General features: G+C 34.5%; 1 protein-coding gene across 2 annotated transcripts in view; it reads right to left on the bottom strand.

Moving 5' to 3' along the window:
* The window catches only part of CSMD1 (CUB and Sushi multiple domains 1), a 1,072,714-nt gene that overhangs the window by 211,356 nt on the left and 836,296 nt on the right, over positions 1-25,062 (bottom strand). For both annotated transcript variants that reach the window (XM_014869526.2, XM_088162298.1), the window contains exons 20-22: positions 24,453-24,668; positions 21,190-21,378; positions 6,087-6,256 (exon numbers count right to left, since the gene is read on the bottom strand). In XM_014869526.2, coding sequence (XP_014725012.1) covers positions 6,087-6,256; positions 21,190-21,378; positions 24,453-24,668 — 575 coding nt within the window. The remainder of the gene's footprint in view (positions 1-6,086; positions 6,257-21,189; positions 21,379-24,452; positions 24,669-25,062) is intronic.

The following is a 25,062-nucleotide window of genomic DNA, read 5'->3' as shown; positions in this document are numbered from 1 at the left end:
GCTCGTCTTGAAAGAAATGTATATTTATATGCAATTCTATCTTCTGAAGTTTTGTAAACTCAGATTGTTTTCTTGATTATTCACAAAGGCCAACAGAAGTATAAGTTCTGAAATCACCATTGAAGATAAATCCTTACAGCCTACTCTGTTCTCCTCTGTCTGAATACATCAACAGAAAAAATGAGGTATTGAAGTCAATCTCTCATCTTTTATCTCAGGCTCTAAGCCTGCAGCAATATCGGTTTATTATAGGATTTAACAAAGACTGATAAGTTTTAAAAAATATATGTGAGTCTATTTCCAAACTAATTGTAGAGAAGTTCTTATTTACCATGTTACTTTACTGAAAACTTTCAACAATATGAACCTGTGTACTTTTTCAAATTCTAGAATTTTTAAAAATGGCCTTATGACTGTTCACAAGTACAAGGAGAAGTACAAACCAAGGGGGTAAAAAAAAATATTTTTTCTTATTGCAAAACCTTGAAAGCCACAAAGTGTAAACATAGCCTTCGACAGTTTTGTTTTCTTTGTTAGTTTGTTTTCTCAAGATGAACTTAAAAAGCTAATTTCATCTTTAAATTAAATAAATTTCCTCTACTTTCTCATGGAAAAATAAGCAATATATAGGTGTGTAAATACACACCATACATGAAATGTCATGTTGATACTTATACAAAAGTAAGAAATTAATTTGAACAGCTGGTTTCTGATATGAAGTGAAAGATAATTTGCCTTTATCTCATATGTCCTATAGTGACTACAGACAATCAGCACACAAGCTACAATTACAGTAAATATTTTAAGCACTGGATCTTCATCCCTCCACTTGCAGACCTTGTACAGGGCAGATTTATACTGATTCCAGTGAGAAGCAGGAGGGACTTGTTTAACAATCTGAATTGCTACATCTCAGTCACTTCCTATTTGAATGTCCAGTTAGATCTATTAGCAAAATTTAGAAATGCTTCTTTTGAGATGAAAGACCATTGCAGCATTTGTAGGTAAAAAGCAGTTCTATTTTTTTCTGTGGAGAAAATACTAGAGTGTCATCCATAGGTAAATGTCTTGAAAGTACAATGTTCATCTCAAATGCCATTAACAAAATAAAATTATAAAAACAACATACAATAAGATTTTTTAAGACAAAAACATATATTTGCTTTTATAACCCTACATAGATATAAATAATTACCTACTCTAAAATAAACTTTTGAAAAATAATATATTGTGCTATTGTGCTATATATTGTGATAGAAGAATACTTTCAGTCCTTATTATAGATGCAAAGATTGTCTTATACCAAGGCACACAGATGAGATGTTTCAGAAGATACAATCCATTGTATTTCAAGTTCATGCAAGCAGTTACACATACTTGAGGTCGAGCTCTTAGAATAAACATGACTTTAAGTATTTGAAAAGTTACTTGCAAGCTTCTAACCATTATCTTGGGACCGAAATACTGATCAATTTCATGGACAGATTACACTTTATTTATTAGAGCTGGAAATCTATTGAACAAAGTAAAGAATCAGTTGTTCACCATAGGATTTATTTCCATAATATATAACATTTGATCTGGGAGATAATACTTGAAGTGGAATGTTCCACTAATTGGCATTAATTAAAAATGCTACCTATGCTTAAAAAGAAATTTTTAATCATCTATAAAACAAAACAAACAAACAAAAAAGTGCACAGCTAAAGGTTACAGACATCTTATTACAGCAGTGTTCTACCTCACTGACTGTTAGAGATAGTGTCCCTACCTGAGGACTAACAAGTTAAATAATAGAATCCCTCAAGATTAATCCAGACCCAAATGAAGAATATTTCACGAAATTAAAATTAGACATGAGAGATCCTGTGTAAACACCTGTAAAAAAACCAAACCAAAACAAAACAAAAAACAAACAAAAAGACCGGCAAAAACAAACAAAAACAAAATCTGCTATAATTTGTGGTGACACTTGTCCATCTGCTGTTCACATTACAGACAAAAGCAAGTAAATATCTACTCCAATAAGGGAAGCATCGTTAGTGAACAAATGCAAGCACTGAATCTCCCTTGTCTACACTGAAAAGTTGGTTGAACCATCCTAGGAAAGAAAATGCTTTTTAAACAGGGCTTGTGATGTTAATTAATGTAGGCCAAGGATCATTCCCAATAGACAGCTTGAGTACAACCATTGTGCCATGTCATATGCCACTGATTCCAGAGGTACAGAATACATTTAATAAATTAGTCTAGACTATTTATCACTATTGATTTGTATTTAGTACATACATTTAACTTATTTAGGAGAACCCATTTGAAACACGTAAGGCATGTTGTAATTACAGTTTCCTCAGTCATGAAGAAAAAAGGGTCTTTTTGGCAAAAGAGATGAACAGAATATAACATTCTGCTTTTCCTCTTACCTCTGACAAATTCACTGCAATTACATTATAAACATTCTGGCATAAGTAGCCACTTTAAAGAATTATGAATCTTCAAGTGGCAGTTAAAACAAGGGAGAACAGGAAGATGAAGTGTTAGTGAGTGAGAAAGGAAAAACTCTGAAATAAAGAGATAATCCAAGTATTCACTTTTGTCATATGTCCTTCAAAATGATGAAACTTTTTCTATAACTTTACTTGAATTTAAATTTCTATCCCACTAATTCAAGTTCAAATTTTGTCACAGCTGTAGAACGCTTTGCCCACAAATTACAGACATTAACCTGCATGCATTCTTCTTGAAAGCAATAGTTTTGACCCTTCCTCATGCACTAGTCTTATTGATGCCAGAAATACTCTTGCAAATTATATGCCATTCCATACACTCTACAGCTTCAATATCCAGCTTCAATATTCCCACTTGAATACTGAGCTGATATATAGAGCTGCAGATTAGTTTATATTTCAAAGCAAGCAAATAGCGAGAGAGTAGGAGTCAAGAAACCACAACTTGATTGTCTACACAGTATTTATTGACAGTACATCCCTGGAACATATTTAAAGCAGACTTGCTAATACCTTCACAAATCTCCCTGAGGAAGCATTAGTGCAGAAGCTGCATAGGTCAGGGACTGTTTGTGAGACACAGTTCCAGTGAGCCACTTTATTGTGCAAGATGAGCGAGTTTAACATTAGAGGTGTACTCAAACTGCAGAAGCCGATCTTGGGGATAGTGGGGATTGATAACAACGTTGTTTGGAACTGTGTTCAGATTAATTTAGCCAAAGCATTCAGGGATGCCTCTTTTTCCCTATTATTGAGGAACTGAAAGCGTTTGTTTTTCTTGCTGGGGTTAAAATATGCAGACAAAAGAAGAGGAGAGCGCTATGGTTTTTTATGAGGAGAAATACTCCAATAACAGTGCTAATGTATGCACCTGCTGTGGGAATGAACAACATTCATCTGAAGGAGAAAGAAATGCTGGCTAGAGTTTCTTAACATTTCTTGAAGTTTCTCATTCTGAAAATAAAAATAAATTACTTACAACTAAACTTACCCAATTTCCTTAACTGCCGAGATTTTATAGCATAAAATCATCCTAAAGGGACATGCTTTTAAAATATTCCTTTGGAAGACAGGCAGACAAGGCCTGTATAGTTTGCTGACTTTGCTAATACTCTGAAGTCCTTTCCCTACATCCTCATGGAGTTTGTAGTGATCTTACCCCAAACAGTAATATTATATGCTTTGCCCGACACTCTTGGTGTTGATCTTGGGATTATTTTTACAGGCTTTTATCGGCCCTCTTTATCACGTGCTTTTGTGCAGCATTTTTACCTTTCTTTACACATTTCCCCCCGATGATGTCCCTGCCCAGGCCGTGTCTCAGCGGCACCCTGTGGCGGGCAGTCGGATCCGGCTGGAACCGGCTGTGTCCAGCTGGAACCGGCTGTGTCCAGCTGGAACCGGCTGTGTCTGGATGGATCCGGCTGTGTCCGGCTGGATCCGGCTGTGTCCGGATGGATCCAGCTGTGTCCGGATGGATCCAGCTGTGTCCGGCTGTGGCAGCCCCGGCCTCCCCTCATGGAGCCGCTGCTGCTGCCGGGGCCTGGACACCCACACCCAATGCAACATTTCGTACGTACAGATTTTTCTTGTGAAGAGTAAGATAGTGAGCTGGAAAATGCCCTATACTTCAGCACAAGGTTTATAAATATTTGCAAGCTGAGTGCATCCTTTGCCAACTGCCAGCAAGGCAGTCTTGCAGCTTCCTTCTGTGCAGCACAAGATAGCAGGCTGGGTTTATAACACCTTTTGATCCTTTTTTGGGTGCAGATGGGAAAGAATGAAAGCGTCGATGTCCATAGCCCTGCCAAAGTGCTGATTCCAATGGAAATACGTAAAAGGACATCCTGGCATGGGAATACAGAGGAAATAGACTTTATTTTCATAAAGGCAGGTAATAGAGAGACCTTAATTGGTGGAAGAGAGCTTAATTGTATAAAATTGTATAAACGGATGTTGTGCCAACTGACTCAGAACCAGAGAACAGTCCTTGCATTTCTGACATCACCACAATTTTGCCTTTACTTCCTTTGGATCCTCTGAAGTGTTGTGCTAAAAGATCGACAAAAGAAGAAAGTATCTAACAGATTGCTCAGAACAAGCTCTGTCTTGGGCAAATCTTTCTTGTATCTCTGGAGAATATTGATAAATACACTGGACATTTCTCATGAGATATTCTGAAAGATAACTGAGTTCCTTGAATGTTTCTTTACAGTATTCTAAGGGATTTTTTTCTTGTAGATTTTTAAGTAGTTTATTAAATTATTTATAAACTAGATATCTGCAAAGCTTCTGGGAGACTTATGTACCACATTCAAGCAACTCAGTGGGCAATTAAATTCTTTCTTCTCTGCTGCATCTCTTCAGAGCAAAAAATACTTTTGGGGATCTGTACTGTCAGACCATGGATAATGGGAGCAAAGGACAATACAGACCATGTATTTTGTCCACCTACTCAATTCCCTTTGATCTAAAGACAAAACCAATGTCTTGCAGTGTTTTAAACATGGTAGCATATATTATCAATGTTTTTGCGGTTAAAAATAGAGAAAATGCTCTTCTTTTGATTGTAACTTTATAATCTATAAACTAAACTATAAGTTTTGCTTATTTCATGGTCAAATGCAGACTGTACTTGTTGAAAAGAACAGACATAATAATAAAGATATAAATGTCCGTATTAAAACAAATAACTTTTCCTCCCCACCTTCATCCTATCTCTATACCTTGCTTTTTGCAGGAATTGAATTGTCACACTTAATTACATAAGGAAGCTCTTAAGATTATGAAATGGATAAAAATATAGTCACCAATATTTGATCCGTAACAATCTCTCCGCTTGTGAGAAGCACTCAGTGTAAATACAAAAAATCAAGTTTTAAATGTAGACAGAAATTTCTAACATGTTAAATTGGTTGCTGGGAGATATCCAGAAAGGAAGTTGCTAACTGAATTCTGGATACTTTGTGATTTTAAGTATTAATTAACTGAAAATTTGGAGACATAAATTTGAAAGACTAATTTAATATCTGGTCAACACTTCAGATGAATATCAGGATTTTCAGTAAATACAAGAATGCAACAGCTATTATTAGGAAAAGGCAACTTATTACCATGCTGTAGAAAAGGATATGCTCAAAATCTATATATATTTAGGCCATGTTTCAAAAGTTACCTGCAATGTAAAATAATGAAAGACATCTTCTATACCTACAGTTTTAGTCAATATAGCAATGTCAGTTTCTGTTTAGGGAAAAAAAACATCCCTGTGCTACACTTATAAATATTGTGCAAAGGGAAAATAATACTAGGTATTCAAAATCCAAGTTCAAATTTTAGATTTCCTTTTAAGATTTAAACCACTTGAAACAGTCTAATACTTCTAGAAATGTAATTGAACTCACAATGTCTCGTATAGTTTCTTAAAATCTAGTATAAAAGCAGTAATGCTATCCACCTAGAATTCATTAATTTTGTGTCAGAAATTGGAATGAAAATAAAGATAATTGGCATTGGAAAAAGATTTATTCATGCAATGTGAATATTTAGCATAGAAAATGAAATAATTTTTCTTATTACCTTAACAATATCTCCCTCATGCAGCTGAAAGCTCCTGGCTCTAAGATGGATCCCTTTTCCAGCCTCAGTTTCAATTTTATAGATACATTCATGGTTGTTGTCATAATTAGATGGGAAATTTGGAGACAACAATGTTCCTTCATTTCCAGAGACAGTTGCTCCACATTCAGCTAAAGAAAATAGACACATTAAAACAAAAGAAGTGAATTATCCAATTCAAGGAAATATGAGTCATTAGCAATAATATTTAGACTCTATGAAATTTCTAACATGCTATCTATGAAAAGTATATTTCTATCAAGTCTCATCTGTAGGACCAACTCCTAGAAACCCTATCAAAGTTGCCACTTCACTGGGTCTGTTTATTATGTGCACTTATGCACTTTTACCTCCAATTTATCCCCTGGGCCTCCCCAGACTAATCAATAATACAGGTTAGCCTAGATACCATAAAAATTGAATGCTTTATTGAAATATTGTTATTGTGGTAACATTTCAAATAAATATAATATTGGTTTTACTTCTGTATTCAGCTTTAAATACAAGTATTTTAAAAAGCAGACAGTAAGCTGCCAAAAAGCAAACAAAGAAACCCCAACAATCTGGTACTAAGTCAAGAGCATTCAAACATGTTTTTCTCTACCTGGAATAAACAAACAAAAACCCAAAACAAAACAAAACAAAACAAAACAAAACAACAAAACAAACCAACATTTATTGACATCAGTCAGTGCCAAGGAGACAGATCCTTTCCTTTCTGGGTAAAGAGTAGATGACTCTTTTTCACAGCCATCTGTAGTAAGTACCTACTGACACTTTCATTAGACATTTCTTGTTTTTGCTCCCTAGTAAAGAAAATAATAAGGAGTAGGAGGAGTGGTATGTTCTAGACCATGGAATAATTCTAGTTTGAATTCTGAATAAAGACTAATAAAATTATTCCAAATATGCAACATAAATTCCATCACATAGATGAAAGCATCCAAACAGACAGCAAATAATATTGGTGTACTCTTCAAATAGATAGTGAAACCACACAAAAATGACCTAAAAACACCTTATAAAATTCCACAGTAACATTAATATACCAACTATTAATCTTCAGCTTCTTTTTAGGTTCATGAGATTGATATTTATACCGACTGATATATTATTTTTTAGTCTAGGGATAAAATATACTGTGTTTTTTTGACCTAAACATCGTTAGACCTCATTCAGGGTTTTGTAAAAATATAACAGATAAAATAATAATAAATTAATGTATCATTGTAAAACAACAGGCACTCCCTATCAAAGAAGTTATAGGTTTAGAAAAAAATCTGTATTTTTTTTTTCAAAAAATATTTAATAAATTTTTAGGGTTCTTAGGATTTTAAAACATTTATTTGAGGAAGCGTGTGTGGGGGAGAGGAAATACAGTTTTAGGTAAAACTCAATATAGTTTAACAAGCATATGTGTAAAGAATAATTTTGAAAATACACTGTAAAGAGAGACCAGCAAATATATCAGAAAAAAATTGATTTCAACATATTCAAGAGGAAATTTATGATTTATATTTGCAAATAAGAAGTCTAAACATTTTGGTTTTATGTTTCTGAGGCTTTCACAGGTATCAAATTTATGTCCCTCTTGCTTTTGAAAAGTATAAAATGAGTGTATTTTTTACTTTCTCCCTACAATAAATCTGAAGAAATAAAGGGAGTAAGAAGGAGATGGAGAGAGAAGCAGGGATGGAGGGAGAGAAGGGGGAAGGAGGGAAGTAAGATTGAAAAGGGGAAGAAAGGAAGGGGGAATGAGACAGTTGCAATTTTACATGGAGCCTTATTTCTACTCTGCAATTGGGATCTCCCTAGGCAAAATGAAAAAGGAAATCACCAATAAACTGGCTCAGGATCTCTATATAGCATGTTAAATTAGAGTTCATTTGCTATTTTAAAGTAGAGCTTTATATTCTCCCCTTCCTTAGCTCAGTTTTGAGCTACATTATATTTAACAGGCAGAAGAGTGCTGGGGAATAAGAACCCCTGCTACCAAACTTCAGACAAATGAACTCTTTCTTCACTGGGGAATGTAGGATGCATAAGATATTTCTAACATGTTTAAAGTCACCTTAGATTGTCTAAATGTTTCAAAGAACTGTAGTACACTGAGAAAGTAGATTTTTATTTCTCTAATTCTTTGGTAAAGCTTGTCAAGTATGTAGTACCTATTATATATGGTTACATATAAATGTCTCTCTGTACCTATTGGTCTGTACATATCCATATGTAGCTGTTTTTGTCTTGGATTTTAGGAAGAAGGTGGAACTGATTAAATTTATAAAATTTAATTCAAGGCAATGCTCTCAGTGTGGTTATGTGATATGCTTACATTAGTATGAGGTAGGTACAATTCAAGAACTTAAAATCTGCATGTGATATAACACCTAAAAATTGCTATAAAAATATGTAGTACTGAAATACATATAATGTAACAGGGATCACTTCTCTATGTTGCATGTCTCCTTTTCCTTTGTTTCTGTATCCATCTATTTCACTTTTCAAGAGACAAAATATATTGATTTAAATTTCTAGGTTTTTTACTATCAATATGGTCAGTGGAACCTAAACCCACTCTGTAGATTAAGCAATTAAGATCCAGTTCTCACTTCATTTATTTAAATTTAGTCACATATTTAAAATATATCCTGTAACCAAAAAACAAGTGTAATAAAAACCATGAAAACAAAAGAAAGAAAAAAGAAAGTTTATAAGGGGCCATAAGAAGCTTCTATTTGTGAGGGTAGGAGAGACTTCTCTTTCATCTAGGAAGGATATAGGGGAATTGTTTCAACTTGTACACAAATGTTTTGAGTTTGAGGGGTAGAGAGGAAGGAAGGAAGGAAGGAAGGAAGGAAGGAAGGAAGGAAGGAAGGAAGGAAGGAAGGAAGGAAGGAAGGAAGGAAGGAAGGAAGGAAGGAAGGAAGGAAGGAAGGAAGGAAGGAAGGAAGGAAGGAAGGAAGGAAGGAAGGAAGGAAGGAAGGAAGGAAGGAAGGAAGGAAGGAAGGAAGGAAGGAAGGAAGGAAGGAAGGAAGGAAGGAATATTCTTGGAGAAATAATTGAAATAGCGTCTACTGTGCTCTGACATGATCTATAAAATTAAGAGGATGCTTTCATATTAAAACACATCTAAGTCACTTTTTATGTAGCTCAAACTAGCACATAGTAAACAAAATTTGTTCCATAAATATCAGCTGTTTGCATGGATCCAGTTTAGATCCTTCACTTCCCAAATCTACCAAACTATGGAAGTTGAAAAAATACAGCAGTCAAAAGACAATGTCCTTGAACACATCTTGTTTATAAAGAAAAATAACTATATGGAACTGCCACTGTTCCATATAGTTCCAAAAGTTGGAAAGAAGATAAAAGAAGATTAATTTGTCTCTCTATTATAACTTTTGAATCTTGTATACTTTTAAAGTTAGGTTTTTAAATTTATTTATTACAAAATCAAAACTATCCACCTTAGAATTCAAAAGGTGCACCCATATTCACTGTATGTTACTTGTTTCCACATGTAAAAGATTTTAGAGGAGGAACTATATGCTTTAATTTCACTACAGTTTCCAAATTATCTATTATAACCTTGGTAAGAACTGCAGCAGACTGAAAAATGCTGCTTTATCAAATTGTTTTTATTCCCCTTCAGAGAGAGTAATGTCTGGAACAGATACTTGATCCCATTCTTTGTTCTTTTGCTTAATAAAGTCACTTAAATTCTATTAAAGAAGTAACTTTTTTTCTTTCTTTCATTGTCTTACTTGAAATCGGATAAAAGGAAACTGCAGAGGGTAGATCTTTTGAAGATCATCAAACACTTCCTGAATATGAGCACAAACAATAAAACAAACAAAATTCAGGGATTTTTGAATTGCTTTGAAATATAGTTCATGTAAAATGCAACAATAACTTTGTTTAATAGAAAGTTTACTCTATTATTTTTTCTTTCATACATCTTACTAAAAGGGTTGACAGGATTTTAAGCAGATCTCTAAAGCAGAGATCAAATAAAAGTCGTATGCTGTCAGTTTAAAGGCTTCTCTGACACAAAGCACTCTACTAAGTTCAGAAATCTTTGCTATATTTACAAAATTGTGCAGCAGTTCATGAAGTATGAAAAGAAGCTGAGCTCAGACATTCTTTATGTTTCTGTTGGACAATATTGTTATCCAGTAGGATGGTTATGCAATATTAATAAAAGAGCAAAGGGAATCACAGATAAAGCATCCTATGCTCTGCCTTCACATAATAGCAAAAACTTAGGGTTCCTCCACAGTCAGTGAGGAGTCTCTAAAGCTGAGCATATGACTTCTGCAGAGCAGACACAATACATGACTGGACTCAAGCATGGATTCATGTACAAACTCTAATACAGTGCTAGGAGTTGAAGCTTCCTGTTAACTGGAACACTGCATCAAACTGAGGTGCATGTGGACTTTCCACAGAAACTCGCTGCACAGTGTCTGAGTCTTTATTGTCAGCAGTTCTTCATCTCCACTTCTGCAGCCTGCCCTCCATGTGAGGATGCACCTCTAACTTCATTTACACACTGCCAGGTGGCTGCAGCATTACTCTGGTTTCACAAGCACTGTTCTCACCTGGCACTACTGAATTCAGAAAAAATGTTATGCTGGGTTTCTCCTAAAAAGTTATTGCCATAGATTTTTAAATCACACTGTTCTCATTCCACTTCTCATTACTTTGCCTTGTAATTTTAGCGTGTAACTCTACACAAAGATCACATCGCTCCAGATCTGGTAGTATTTAGTCTGTAACTTCATACTTGAATATAACCTTGTAGATAACGAGCAGTTAATAGTTATTTTAATGCACAACAAATATTACATAATAAAATGCACAAATATACTGTGTTAAATACTATTTAGTCTGCAGCACCCACATACGATCCATTTGGTGTAAACAGTATCATAAGCTACCAATGAGGATCTTGAGAAGGATCTTTTCTGCATGAAAAATATAACTGTACCAGGGACAAAGCAAGAAAATATTGGCTTTTTTCTCACTACTATTATCTTTATTATTGTCACCACTACCTTTACTGGAAAGAATTTTCTGTCTGAGGATTATTTCCTTCCTCTTACCAGTTGGTGCCTGAGGAATTTTTTCTCTCTTTTTTCTTCTCTCTGTTTGCTTGTCTAAGATAGATTTAAGTGAAGTTAGGTCATTGGCTGTAGACTGCACTACTAAATCATGTTCGTGTCAGCCTCTCTTAATATTCTTTAAGCAACACCCATATGATTGTGCTGAGGTTAGAACACTCAGTGAAAACCCTTCTGAAATGCTTTGCTGCAAACAAACCTGCTATTCAGTTTTGGGTTTTTTTTCTACCAATCGAATGCACAGAATAATGAAGCAGGAAAGGAAGGCCTAAACAGCAGGCAATTCCTTTTCTGTGGTTTTCTTAATTAGTTCTCAGTCCATATGCCACTGCAAAAAGGCACTACACACATTCTCAAAATAAATCCTATGATGTTAATTGGCCTCAGGGGATTATTGGCACAATCCCAGGTATGGGCATTATTTTGTATTTAAATTCTTTTGAGATTTTTGTCTAGTCTTTCTATCTGATAATAAGCTTTGGACATAACACCCCTACATTATTTGTCTTAGCAGGGAACAATACATAGCAGACATAACCTTAAACCATAGAAAGAAGGCAAAAGGGTGACTTGAGGCAATCTTTATTTCTTCTAACTCTAAGTGACTAATATTTCATACCAGGCCTCATATAAAGGTAATTAAGGCCTCATACAAGTCATTCCTTCTCATTATGAAAATAAAATCAGAGTTCCCATGGCGTACAACTGAAATCTGTAGTGATTCCTGAATATTAAAGCTTCAGTTTTCAGATACAAACAACTCAAACCTATGCTTATTATATGGCACCATATTTTAAAGATTCAGACACAGTAAGACTCCAAGACTAACTCAAGCAAATCTTCAATGTTCTGTCAAAAAACTCAAAGTAAAAGAAGGGATTATATAACACAACCTTTTGATTGCACTTATAAAAATGCAATGTTTTGAGATAAAGAAACAGAATTTATCAAAAACATCAAATAAATATTAAATACATTGTATAAAATGGAAAAGAGCCCATAGACTTAACAATTTAAATGTGATAGCATTTAAATAAAGAATTCTGAAATACAGAATGCATGAACATCTTATTTCTGTCTGAAGATTCAGAGACTCAACTATTGATGTTATATGATTTCTTGTTCATGATTAGCTCTTAAATGAGAGCTCTCTCTGCCTAAACTCTACCTAAAAATGTACAGAAATTTTCAGACTTAGTTTGACTTCTCAAAGGTGAACTCAAATCCATATTTTATGCTACAGAGACTTTCAAGAAAACAATGAATGTCAGATCTCAAGGGTCTCACAGAAATCTCCAATGCTATTCACACTAACAGGCTTCCCACTTGTTTCAATCTCACTGGAAATTAACTCAATGCTACAACATGACAGAGTATATTAATTACAATTGATGACTTTGCAATGAACACTAACTAAACTATTAAAAAGAAAAAGCTTATTAAATAGTGTCAGCATTTTATTGTATCACCCTACCAATTATTCAAGTAGTATTTAATATAACAACTGAATATGATAAATTAATGTGATACTAATGTGAATAGCAGTGAGCAATACCTCGATGAAGATTTTACTCAAATACTGTATTAATGTACTATTAAAAGTCAAGTGCCATATAAAATTTAATAAAGGAGCAACACCACTTAAATATGAAATGAAAATATATAGGAGCACTTTCTTTTCAGCTTTGCTATTTAAGTTTTTTATGGTTTGATTTAGGAATTCCGTACAGCTGAAATGGCACGGGGGACAGGAAATAACGCAGTTAAAACCCAAACCAAACAAAAAAAGACCCAGCACGCAAAACCAAGTTTAATCTTTGATATGTTATGTTTGAAGTCTGTTCAATCCTTACCATGAAAGGCTAGTTTGAACTGAATATAGTGTACACTGTGTAGTGCACAAATAATATTTTCATTATATGCCATACATAGGTAAAATTACACAATTTCTTAAAGAGCTAGTGAGCAGGAAAAGTGTAGACAAGCAGGCAGAAGCAGCTTGCAAATCAAATAATAGAATTGTTGAGACAATCACATAAAGGAGAGTTGAAGAACAAATTCAAATGTTTCTTCCCTCTTATGAGAGACTGGAATGTTAAGGGTTAACCACTCAAATTATTCATTTGCAAAAGAAGCAGGGTGCTTTGCTAGGCCAGGTTTGCTTCCTCCCAAATGAAGGGGAGGAGGAGGAGGCGCTTTGGATGTGTGACAGTGAAACCTCTGGTCTGCATACAAGCAGCCCTGGTGCAGAGGGGGTGAGCACCTATTACCAAAGGATGACCACTACAAACTGGCCCTTGTTTAGCAACAAGCTGGTCTTTGAGCCAGATAAGGGAAAAGGCTTGGCTCAGATGTAAATCTTAATTCCCAGGAAAGTTATTGGGACATTCACTCATACGCCTGAAGATATTCATACCTTCTGTTAAGGCATGACTGGCTACACTATGCTGAGAAACGTTGAAAAATGTCATAAATGTCATAAACTATCAAAGACCCATTGAACATTTTGTGGGGGCTTTCCTCACACTCAGCGGATCAAGACCACAACCATCACTTTGAGCAATGGACATCTAAGTAGCAATAGCCTCATGCCATAATATCTTTTCTCTCCACTATCTACTTTTATCCTTTCTTTCTCTTTTTTCTTTTCCTTATATATTTTTAAATGATGTTTTTTATATTTCCATAGATTATAAGAACAATGGACACATATCTTCTTTCCATTGAACCAAACTGTTCTAAAATAAACCAGCCACAAACACACACAGAGTGATAGATAGATAGATAGATAGATAGATAGATAGATAGATAGATAGATAGATAGATAGATAGAAGGATGGAATATATATATTCTGTCAATTTAGTGTCATTTCACTCTAATATAGAGAATTCTTGTTGCTTCTGTCACACACCACCCAGAGTCAATCAAACCACCTTCTAAACTGACTGGCCAGACCAGAGCATGACGTAATTGTAACATCAGACAGGATCCCTTGGATGTGATGGAGTAATCAGTGTGGCCCAAAGCTTATAAGGGTTTTCTGGTGTGACCTGAACTTACTGAAAGGTTTTCTTTGCAAGAAAGTCAACCTCAGAGAGGCTTTTGAGAAGGACATTGACTCTCAGTGGGTTACTGAAGGGTGTAACTACAGAGAGCAAGTCAAATGGTGCTGGCCTGCTTTTTCTGAAATTATAGTGATATTTTTTTTCACTCTCAGTATGACCTGGGTATGTGAGACCTGCTGAAAGGTTTTCTGGTGTAACCTAGGACTTTTGAAAGGATTTCCCTGGAAGAAAGCTAAGCCAATTCTCAGAGATGGTTAATGGGGAGAAAGACATTAATGCTCTGCAGATTAGTGACAGATTTCAGAAGATTGACCACCCAAGAGGACTCAAATGTGGCTCATCTCCTCCGGATGAAATTAAAATCTTGAAAAGAGAAGGCACCTACATCTGAGCTCCGTACTTTGCAACTCACTGTAACGGGATTTCCATTCCGGTTTTTACACCTTGCTTTCAATAATCAGTCAACAGTGTATCTTTGTCAAGTGGGAAGGAAAGAATGAAATGTCTCCTTTCTTTCAGAATTTCATCAGTGTATCACAGTGCACCACATAAAGAGATACCAAAACTAAAAGGCTTATTTCTCACCTTTTTAGAGGATTACTAAGGAGATAATTTAAGTGTGTATCAGATGCATGCATTTGGCACTGCTGTTCTAAACTCCCTCCTCTACCTGAGCCCCTACTTCTTGGCCACCTATCTCTGGAAATGTGTGTATTCACAGGTATGTTGTTTTGTTGAACATTTCTGCTTTTGCACATACCCTACTCTTTACCAAGTCTAAGAAGTCACAGGTAACCATATAGAATTATTTTTCTTTATAGAGAAGATGAGTTTAAGGACCTTGAGTTTGAATGCTGTGTTTTGGCAGACTTTCATAGTTGGCAGATTTGGGAAGTGAAGAATCCAAATTAGATCCCTGTAAGCAGCTGATATTTGCAGAACAGATTTTGCTTACTATTTGCTAGTTTAAGCTATGTAACAAGTGATTTAGATGTGTTTTAATATGAAAACACCGTCTTAATTTTATAGATCTTGTCAGAACACAGTAGGTGCTATTTCATGTTATTTCTCCAAGAACATTTTCTTTCTTTCTTTCTTTCTTTCTTTCTTTCTTTCTTTCTTTCTTTCTTTCTTTCTTTCTTTCTTTCTTTCTTTCTTTCTTTCTTTCTTTCTTTCTTTCTTTCTTTCTTTCTTTCTTTCTTTCTTTCTTTCTTTCTTTCTTTCTTTCTTTCTTTCTTTCTTTCTTTCTTTCTTTCTTTCTTTCTTTCTTTCTTTCTTTCTTTCTTTCTTTCTTTCTTTCTTTCTTTCTTTCTTTCTTTCTTTCTTTCTTTCTTCTCTTTCTTTCTTTCTTTCTTTCTTTCTTTCTTTCTTTCTTTCTTTCTTTCTTTCTTTCTTTCTTTCTTTCTTTCTTTCTTTCTTTCTTTCTTCCTTCCTTCCTTCCTTCCTTCCTTCCTTCCTTCCTTCCTTCCTTCCTTCCTTCCTTCCTTCCTTCCTTCCTTCCTTCCTTCCTTCCTTCCTTTCTCCTTCTCTTTCTTTCTCTTTCTTTCTTTCTCTTTTTCTTTCTTTCTTTCTCCCTCTCTTTCTCTTTTTCCCCTCAGACTCAAAACAATTGTGTATAAGCTGAAGCAACTTTTCTATATCCTTCCTAGAAAACAGAAAATTCTCTCCTAGTCTTGAAAATTGAAGCTTTCTGTAACTTCTTATGACCTCTAATGAACTAGAGGTTCAATTTTTGGGTTTTTTTACTTTTTTTTTTTTCCTTTTCTTTCACGGTCTCCTGGTTCACCAGATTGTTTGGTTTTTTAGGAATGCCTCTCTTAACCAATGAGTCTTTCAATCCATTTTCTAAGAGTTACACAACTCCAATACAGAGTATTAAAAAGCTCCTGACTAGTTTGACTTAAAGCAAACTCTAAAGTAAGAAAAGTATGATTAAAAGCATAGTCTTGGTTTGTTAGATGAGATTTAGAAAATCTGCCTTAGTAACAGGTTTCCTGGAAATAACATGTTGATCCCGTTTAAAAGGTTACTGATGAAAATATGATGATATCACAAATCTGATTGAGACAGTCTCCTTTATGTGGACATCAGGCTCAGAATCAGGGACTTCAATAGACTTCAATAAGAAGGTGTTCCACCTAATTTCTGGACACCACTATTCACAAGGCTTCTGAGATTCACACAACTTTGTGGATAGCAGAGGTGCGTGACTGCCTTTAAGCTTTACTCTTGGATCTGTACTCTAGGGGGATTACTCAATCTGGAGTCTGTCCTCAGGAAAAAGTAGTCAACTGTGAAATGTAAATAAAATCATAACAGAACTGTGTAATTGTAGGTAGAGGAAAAAAGAGTTATGGCTGGAAGGAAAAACTGGTAAGAATATGCATCCACACTCAGTTTTGTCTTCACAGTGATGAAATAAGTATAAAGGTATATATTTTTAAAGGTATATACAACATTTGCAACTATGAAAAGCAAATGGCATAAATATATGTAGAAGTAGTGTCAGCATAATTACTAACAAAATGTATGTTTTCAATTTTTTTTCTGGAAAATACTGGAATAATAATTAAAGCAATAATAACAAGAAAATAACAAACAATAACACTGGATAAATTAAGGGCACAAAACCTGTTTCCTGGTTGCAAATCTCACCTATACAAAAGATAATCAGGAGAAACTTGTCTGTACTCCAGTAGTTTGTTTTTCACCCACACACACAATACAAACCTAGTAATTTAAAATGATAAGTAAATTATCCAGAAGTAGATCTGGAAAATTAAACCATCACACACAGTCAAACATACCAATTACAGTAGCATACCAGATGATAAGGTTAATATCTTTACAGGTCACAAGTTATTTCATAACAGTTAAAACCCAGATATTTGCATCAATACTCTGCAATCAGAAGATATGGGCTACTGACATTTCTTTTCAAGATATCATGCATGTTTATCTTCCAGATAACCGTGTGTCAGTATTGCTAGAAGATATTTTTCTCTTGACATTATCTATAGGTATGCTCATTACTCTATTCTGTGCTTCATGCAAAATGGAAAATTAGCAGCGTTCTCCTTAATGTCACATTCCTCTCACTTACAGTGAATTTTGAGAAGAGGGGTAAAAAAGAACACTGTGAGTGTACATTGAGACAACATATCTCAAAGAACAGCTATATACAGGTAGCCAGACTTTTTTTCTTTTAAATTACTATGTCCTTTATACTGTGGGAAACTGCAGAAAAGCCTAACTATCATACGTGCTTCTGTGAGTCATCAGTTCAGCAAAAATTGTGTGATAGTTCTCCTAAATGCAGTTACCATGTTTGGAAAGATGACAAGCAGTACTCTTGTGAAAAAGAGAGTAGAGTATCTTATCTGCAGTTATCAGCTACTAGGACAATTGTCAGGGAAGCCATCATTGTTATTTGACTGTTTTGAGGAAGGTCTTAGAGGAAATGAGATTCTTTTATGGATGACCCCACTACCTTCTTATAAACAATTTAAGAATGAAAAATTCTCTGTGAGGAGATTGGCAGTCCCAGTGTTCCCACACGGGGTCTATAGAGGTGGAAGGACAGAATATTCTCGAAAAGCCACATCATGTCAATGTAAACAGAAAATTCAATAGACAGGAAGGGGATTTGCTTCTACAGGAAAAAACACCCCTTTAAAGAGGAATAAAAGAACAGAAAAAGTTTAGTCTTCTGAGATGGGGGAAATCCTTTGGTAATTATAATATGTGTTTAAACTGTGCAAATGGAGTCAGCCATAAGGGCCTGGATCTTCAGCACACATTTTAACTGTAAAGCTCTTCTTCAGATAGTGGCAAGTAGGTGGCTGTAGACACAAACTGCTTTCTAGTCAAGGGACAGATCCAAATGAAGGACACATTTAAAAATGGAGTGACAACTCAAAGGGAAGCTCTAGTTAGACTCTTTAAAACTCTGGGGCCAAGTGGAATAATATGCAAAACAACCTGAAGTGCATAGCTGAGCTTCACAAAATCATTCTAATTGAAGAGACAAACAAGTGAACAGTTGGCACAAGGAAATAAGATTTACAAGTCTACCGATTTATGAATACAAATCTGATTTTGCAGGTAAACTTGGTGGTGTTTTGTTGTGAAAAGAAGAATTCTTATTGCAGAAGAGTGTATGCTGCTTTATTCTGAGAGCTAACTAGCTTCAGATTGGCAATTAGATAAAGAAATCCAGGGGAAGACCATCTACCTGCACAGCATGGAGGGAAGGCCACTGAAAGTTATGATAAAGTTATGATATGATTGTTCATGCAGGACTCAGAGTCTTAAATTAAGAATGGCAGCATCATGATGTTAGGCTAACTAGACCTCCCAAGCTCTGCTTTTCCTTTACCTGGAAAATAACTCTTCAAAGAAGATGAAAGGGTGGAAAGGCACAAATAGTTCTCTGATCAGGAAAATTGTATAACATGCTTGAGATAACCCTAGAGGAAGGATTTTAAATTATTTACTTGGAAGAAGTGCAAGATCTTTGGAAACAGAATGGTTTGTTGGTTTTTTCAAGAGATGAAACTGAATACAACTTCTGTGATATAAATCAGCATGTGCTTGTGTGAATGTTTAGTTTATAAATTAAATACAATTAAATTTGAAGGGCTTTCATCCTGATTATGATTAAAAGAATCACAAAAGACTGTATTAGCATGTGTCATAGAAGGATGCAAAAATCCTTGTTGAGGTGTATATATCATGTATGAGAGTTTGGTCACCGTAGAAATGACAATTAGCAAGTAATAATTAAGAGGCTACTGAACCCAGTAATGTACTTATGAATTTGCCACTGAATTGAATAGATTTAATTCTGTATGTAGAGTCCAAATCCAACAGATTTCAAGACAAGCCATTGCTTTTCACTCTTCTGAGAAAGAATAAGTCTTTCTGTGAACTCCTTTTCAGGGTAAGAGGATATCTTCACCCCTAATGTTTTGGGTGCCATGGCAACAAGAAAAGAGACTTCTTTAAACTCTCTTAGTGTTAAGAAAAAAATCACTTATGAAAGCAGCTGTGAAGGACACTGAGTATGTCTTTCCCCCTCAGTTTCATTCAGCTTCCTAGCAAAGTTTCTGTCCTTGCATTTGTCTCAGTTGCATTATATATGTCGTTAGCTTGCTACACTACAAGAGATCAAATGAAGACATAGGTTGAATTAAAAGAGTTATTTAGATTATCTTATTTTAGAGAAGTGTCACTTGTCTTTGTGTATTTTTTAAAAGGTTTTACTAATCAGAAAGTGGGATCATGTACATGGATTTAGTGACATGTGTCTCAGGGCCAGTCGACAATTTACTCTAAACATAAGAGCAAAGAAGGAAATGGTGGGCCCTCTGAAAAGAAATTCCATTCGAATATGAATAGCAAACATATCATATATGCATAAGATTAGATGTGTAACACTAGTATTATGCTTGGGAGAACATAGAGGCATATATCTGTGTCTGGCCCAGCAAGTGGTTACATTACTCCTATAAATTCATAGCTAATTCAATGGCTGATACTTCATTAAGCTAATCATTGATACTTAATCTTTGCAACATTTCAATGTGTCATTCACAATATGAGGATAACTAAGCGAGCATTTTCAAGATATCGGGTATGAATATCTTCTTATTATAGATACTGTAGGAAAGGCTTTCTAAAAGTTAACAGAATTTACAAAAACATGCATCATATAGAATGTCTCTTCAGCACAATATAATATTTCTGCAGATGACTAAGATTTTATGATATCTAAAATAAACTAAACGTGTTTGAGTGGAACACAAAGAAGCCCCCTAGAAAGAGAGAAACCCCAAACAAAATAAACAAACAAATGAGCAAACAAACAACCCAAACCAAGCAAATATCCCAGGGCTGAAAACAGACTAAGACTTAAATCTAGAATTTTCAAATAAATGGCAAACTCCATATTATTTTGCTTTCTCTCTTTAACATCCTTTTATTATGGGATAAGAACCCCATTAAAAAAAAATAGATACTTTATGTTTTTCTATGTATCTTACATGCATGTTCAATGTAGCTGACGTTTTCAGGTATAGAGATCCATATTTTTAAAATAAATAAAAGAAAGAAGCTCAAGCTGAGTTTCTCTCTTCATGAAATAAAATCTTATTTAAAACAAGAACTCTCTTAAGGAAATCCATTTAGAGGTGTATGGACATATTTGACTTTTCAGAAGCATTATGTCAATAGTATCTGATGAAATTCATTTGACATGGTGGAAATAAAACCATCTCACAAATACAGCAACTGCACAAGTTTCATAATATACAGTGCCAGAGCTTTTCCAAGAAAAGAGCTTCTCCCTCAATTTGAGTTCTCAGTTACTGATGTTTAACAACAGCACACTAATTTTAGAAAATCAAGTTTAAAAACAATGTGATGCAGTTTATAAACTGTAAAAATCCCAAAAGTTTAGAATTACAAGAATAAGAGGACAATATGCAAAAAACGACCCTTAAAACCAGCTGCAGGGCTCTAAAGTAGGTATTTTCACCTAAAAGCTCTAAACATTGTTTCTCTACCCCAAAAAACAAAATATGAACTTTATAACTTAACTTCGTCAAAAATAAAGTTTAATAATTACTTTTTCATTTTATCTCACATAACATTTTGATCTTATTCGCTGTCATGATTCTAATTATTCCTCTGTATGATTTGTTCTCTAAATAAAAGAGACATGCATTACTTATATCTTGCACTGTCTTTAAAGATTTTACAGCTTGGCAATCAACTGTTTTAACCCAAGCACTTCGTTCCCTGCCCAGTATTCTGAGACATGCCATGTGCTATTAACGATTTGATGAATGAAATGAAAGCATGTGACCACCTACCCACACACCTTGGCAGAGGTGCACTCCATACACGCCGACCACCTCCCAGACAGGTGAGTTTGTTAGCACCTTCCAGGCGATATCCAGGGAAACAAGAAAAGATCAAGGAATCTCCAACACCAAAATGAAAACCAATTCGCCTACTGAAGGCAGGAACACCAGGATCATCACATGGCTCCAGATCATATTCTGCAGACAATAAAACATAATGTATTATTATCTGGACAAGTTGTCCACATGGAAAAAAGCACTTACCAAATTGCTTGCATTGTGTGACCATGGAACAGCTGGAAAATATATATTTCAGAGTTGCGTTCTCTACTAAAACCCAGTACTGTTTCTATAAGTCTATTATGCCTATATATACAGTAATTATATATCTAATGTGTCCTACCCACACTAAATCTATTTTCTTAATTTCAAGAGCTGTAATCAGCTTGTACTGTAAGTGGTTTACTATAATTTTGTTTAATTACTTCCTTTGTATATAATTCTAGTTTCTTTTCATCTGAACTCCCAAACAGCTTTAGAAGTGAGACTTACTGTTGAAAGAAATCATTATGTAAGGAAGAAAATCTAATTAAAAAAAAAAAATCAAACAAAAGGTTAGGTTAATGAAAGTCATATGAACACTTTTTCAAAAAGGATGCTTTTATAATTACACATAAGGAATAATTAAGGAGGACTCAGAATAGACTAATGGGGGAAAAAATCATGTCTGTGACATAGGAAGCAAATCAAACTTAGAAAATTTATGAGCCACACATTTCCCCATCTGCAAAGACTGCTGTGGAAGTACCACTTTTTGTTTATCCTATTTTCTCAAATATTTTTTTTTCTTTGATATTCACTACCACTTACTTCGAGAAAAGATGTTGAAACAGAACAACATAACATCTAATGGAAAAGGTTTTATTTTATATTCTTCAGAATATGATCCAAAAGACCCAAGAGATCCCTTCTGGCAGCAGATAAGAAAAAATGTTTTCTAGAATATTGACCTTGTAAGTCAGTGGAAAGTAGGGTCAAATCTACTTATTTAGAGGAAGAGACTCCATTTAGTCAGGGAAGAAATTAAACCAAAGCTTCTGAGTGAGTCTTTAAACAACTAATATATGGAATAAAATAAATAAATAAATCCTTCCCTTTAATAACTGTCTTGTAGGAAAGTTCTGAATATTAGAGGCAATCTGTTTCTGCTGGAAAATGTTCTAAGTTTAGAAAATATATGATCTACTGCCTCTGCTCAGTACTGCAGATGCTAAGCTAGACGTGGAGATACCCTATATTATACCTTTAGGCACATGGTAATTTTCATGACAAATATCTAGGCTTGATGACATTCAAAATATGTGTTCTCACTAAACACTTCTTACTAAGAAGAAATATATTCCAATTGAGTAAAAGTACAAAACCAGAATATTTCTTAAAATGTGCATTTAAGATAAATGATGGTATATGCCGGCTCTGTATATTGTAGCAGTAGTAGATAGGACATAAACCTTCAATTGTATTCCAAAAGTTCTGTGTTCCATATCTTTTGTTACTGCACAGTTTCCCCTTTTTTCTGTGTTTTTCTACAACTTGGCTAGTGCTCTACTCCTTTGACTTAGTGACAAATAAATTATCAGATAAATAATTAATATATTTACATTTAAAACTTTTAAAACTGCTGACCTCTGCTTTTGATGAGTGCAAAATATCCAGAATTAATGTATTTTAGCATTTTATAGGAGTAAATCTAACACTATTGTTCTATCAGTGAGGTAGTTTTTTCCTCTTTTAAATAAGTAAGCTAAATGAGATACATTACTCATAAATAGCATGATTGTCAACATTGTCAATTCTCAACAAATCTTATTGGCTTTCAGTTCCTGAAAAATGATGTAGGAGAGTTGGATGTGAATTCCTTATATACTCCTTCCATAGAATATACATGTGCTTATGCCCATGTATAACACTTGATTAATTCATATGTGTCACGGGACAAGTGTAAGCCTCAGACAAGCCCTGTCTTAGCCTCAGAACTCAGCAGCATCTTAAATTTAAGGACTAACTCTGGTCTGCAAGTTCTAATGATAATAAATCAGGTCTATTTATAATTATAATTATTTATTAGACAGACAGAGGTAAGAGACCAAAGATCCTAATCAGAATTACTACATAGTATGCAACTAAAGAACTACCAGTAGATTATAGCTTAGTGTAAAACAGTGCACTATTTCAAGGTACCTATAATTAAAGCCAGCCTATACATGATCCCAGAAATATGTGGAGTTTCTCCACTGAGTAGGGATGCTTATTTTACAGTTATTCCCCAATGGCTAAGTAAAGAAATCTGTGTACATTATTGCCATTTTGACGGTAAATTACAATATTATTTCTTTTAGGATTTCTGCTTTGTGAAAGTTTGGTACGGCTTTTCTTTTTGTAAGTGAGGTGTCTGTGAGTATGAAATCCAGCTTTACCTTCCAGATCTCACTTCAAAACTGAGATATTTATTGGCAGTTGGGAGATGCCAGACCACTGGCCATTTTGGCTATGGCCAAAATAACTCACTACATGACACCTAATCCTGTTTGAGTTATCTGACCAGCAAATAAACAACAGATGAGATATTGCTGGGGGGTGAGATACCCTGCTACAAAATGCACATCTGTAATTCTACTTCCTAGTAATGGAGATAGGCAAAGAAAATTATTGAGAAATGTATATTAGATGTCATCTAGGTTTAGAAGACTGCAAACAAGAAGAAGTAACAAATGTTTCATGTATCCTAAAGATATATTTTGCAGAAATACATCAATAGCTAATAGGTGTTTTATTTTCTCTTCATATACACATTTTCTATTTCAAAACCAGTCTTCAATTTAGAGTCCTTTGGGAATCTGAGTTAGCATACCACTGCTTTTTTAATAGATTTAAAAATTGTTGCTTTTTACAACAAGTTAGTTCCTTTCTTCTGCAGCAGTACCTTCTATTTTTGTAATTTTTTCCCCTTAATTTTCCTCCGGACTTCTTTTTCGACAATTTTAATGTTTCTGTGAGAAAAATTAAAACAGTCAAATCACCAACATTCTTCTCAATTTTCTTGGCCACCTTTTTAAACCTTAACCACTTTTCTATGATAGAGACTATACGATTTCAATTCACTTTTTTTTTTTTTTTTTTAACTTTGTGGTGTTTCATAATGTTTCTGTTATCTGCAAATGAAATATCATCTGGAACAGTTTCAGGATATTTAGCAGAATGGAATTCATTACCTGAAAATGTTATGTTGAAACCTTCATAAGAAATTGAAAAATCAGATATAAATCGAAGCTGCGCAGTAAAATTTCCAAAGAGGCCGGCTTTAATTGTAGGGGGTAAGACTGAGCCAGTCAATCTGGCTACTGGTTCTGTGAAGCTCCCATCTTCAGTGATGAGCAAATAGTCATGAGAGCTCTCAAGGTGAAAAGTATGAAAAACCAGCTGTACACCTTTAAAAGAATTAAAAAGGGAGGGGGGAAAAAAGCATTTAATAGCATGTTTTTCTATTCCTTCATACGTAGGTGACACAGAAATAAATTATTTTATTACACAGAAACATTTTGAGAAAAAGCTAAAATCAAATCTGAAATTCTGAAAATAAAGTTTGCAGAAAGTACATGAGCTCAACTGAATACTAAATGCAATGTAGATACTTGTTTAGCTCACTTTAAATCAATAGTTCCCATAACAGAATTGATGGCATTCAGTGCTATTTTTATATAGCACTCCAAAAATTCAGATTTGTATTATTTAGGTGTTATTCAAGTCCCTGTATGTCTCTTTTGTTTATAATATCTACCTTTATTTCATTATTAACTAGGAAACGTACTTTAATACTTGGCT

Source organism: Sturnus vulgaris, chromosome 3, assembly GCF_052056855.1.
Source record: "Sturnus vulgaris isolate bStuVul1 chromosome 3, bStuVul1.hap1, whole genome shotgun sequence".
Taxonomy (NCBI): Eukaryota; Metazoa; Chordata; class Aves; order Passeriformes; family Sturnidae; genus Sturnus; species Sturnus vulgaris.
This window is presented reverse-complemented; position numbering and strand designations above follow the sequence as displayed.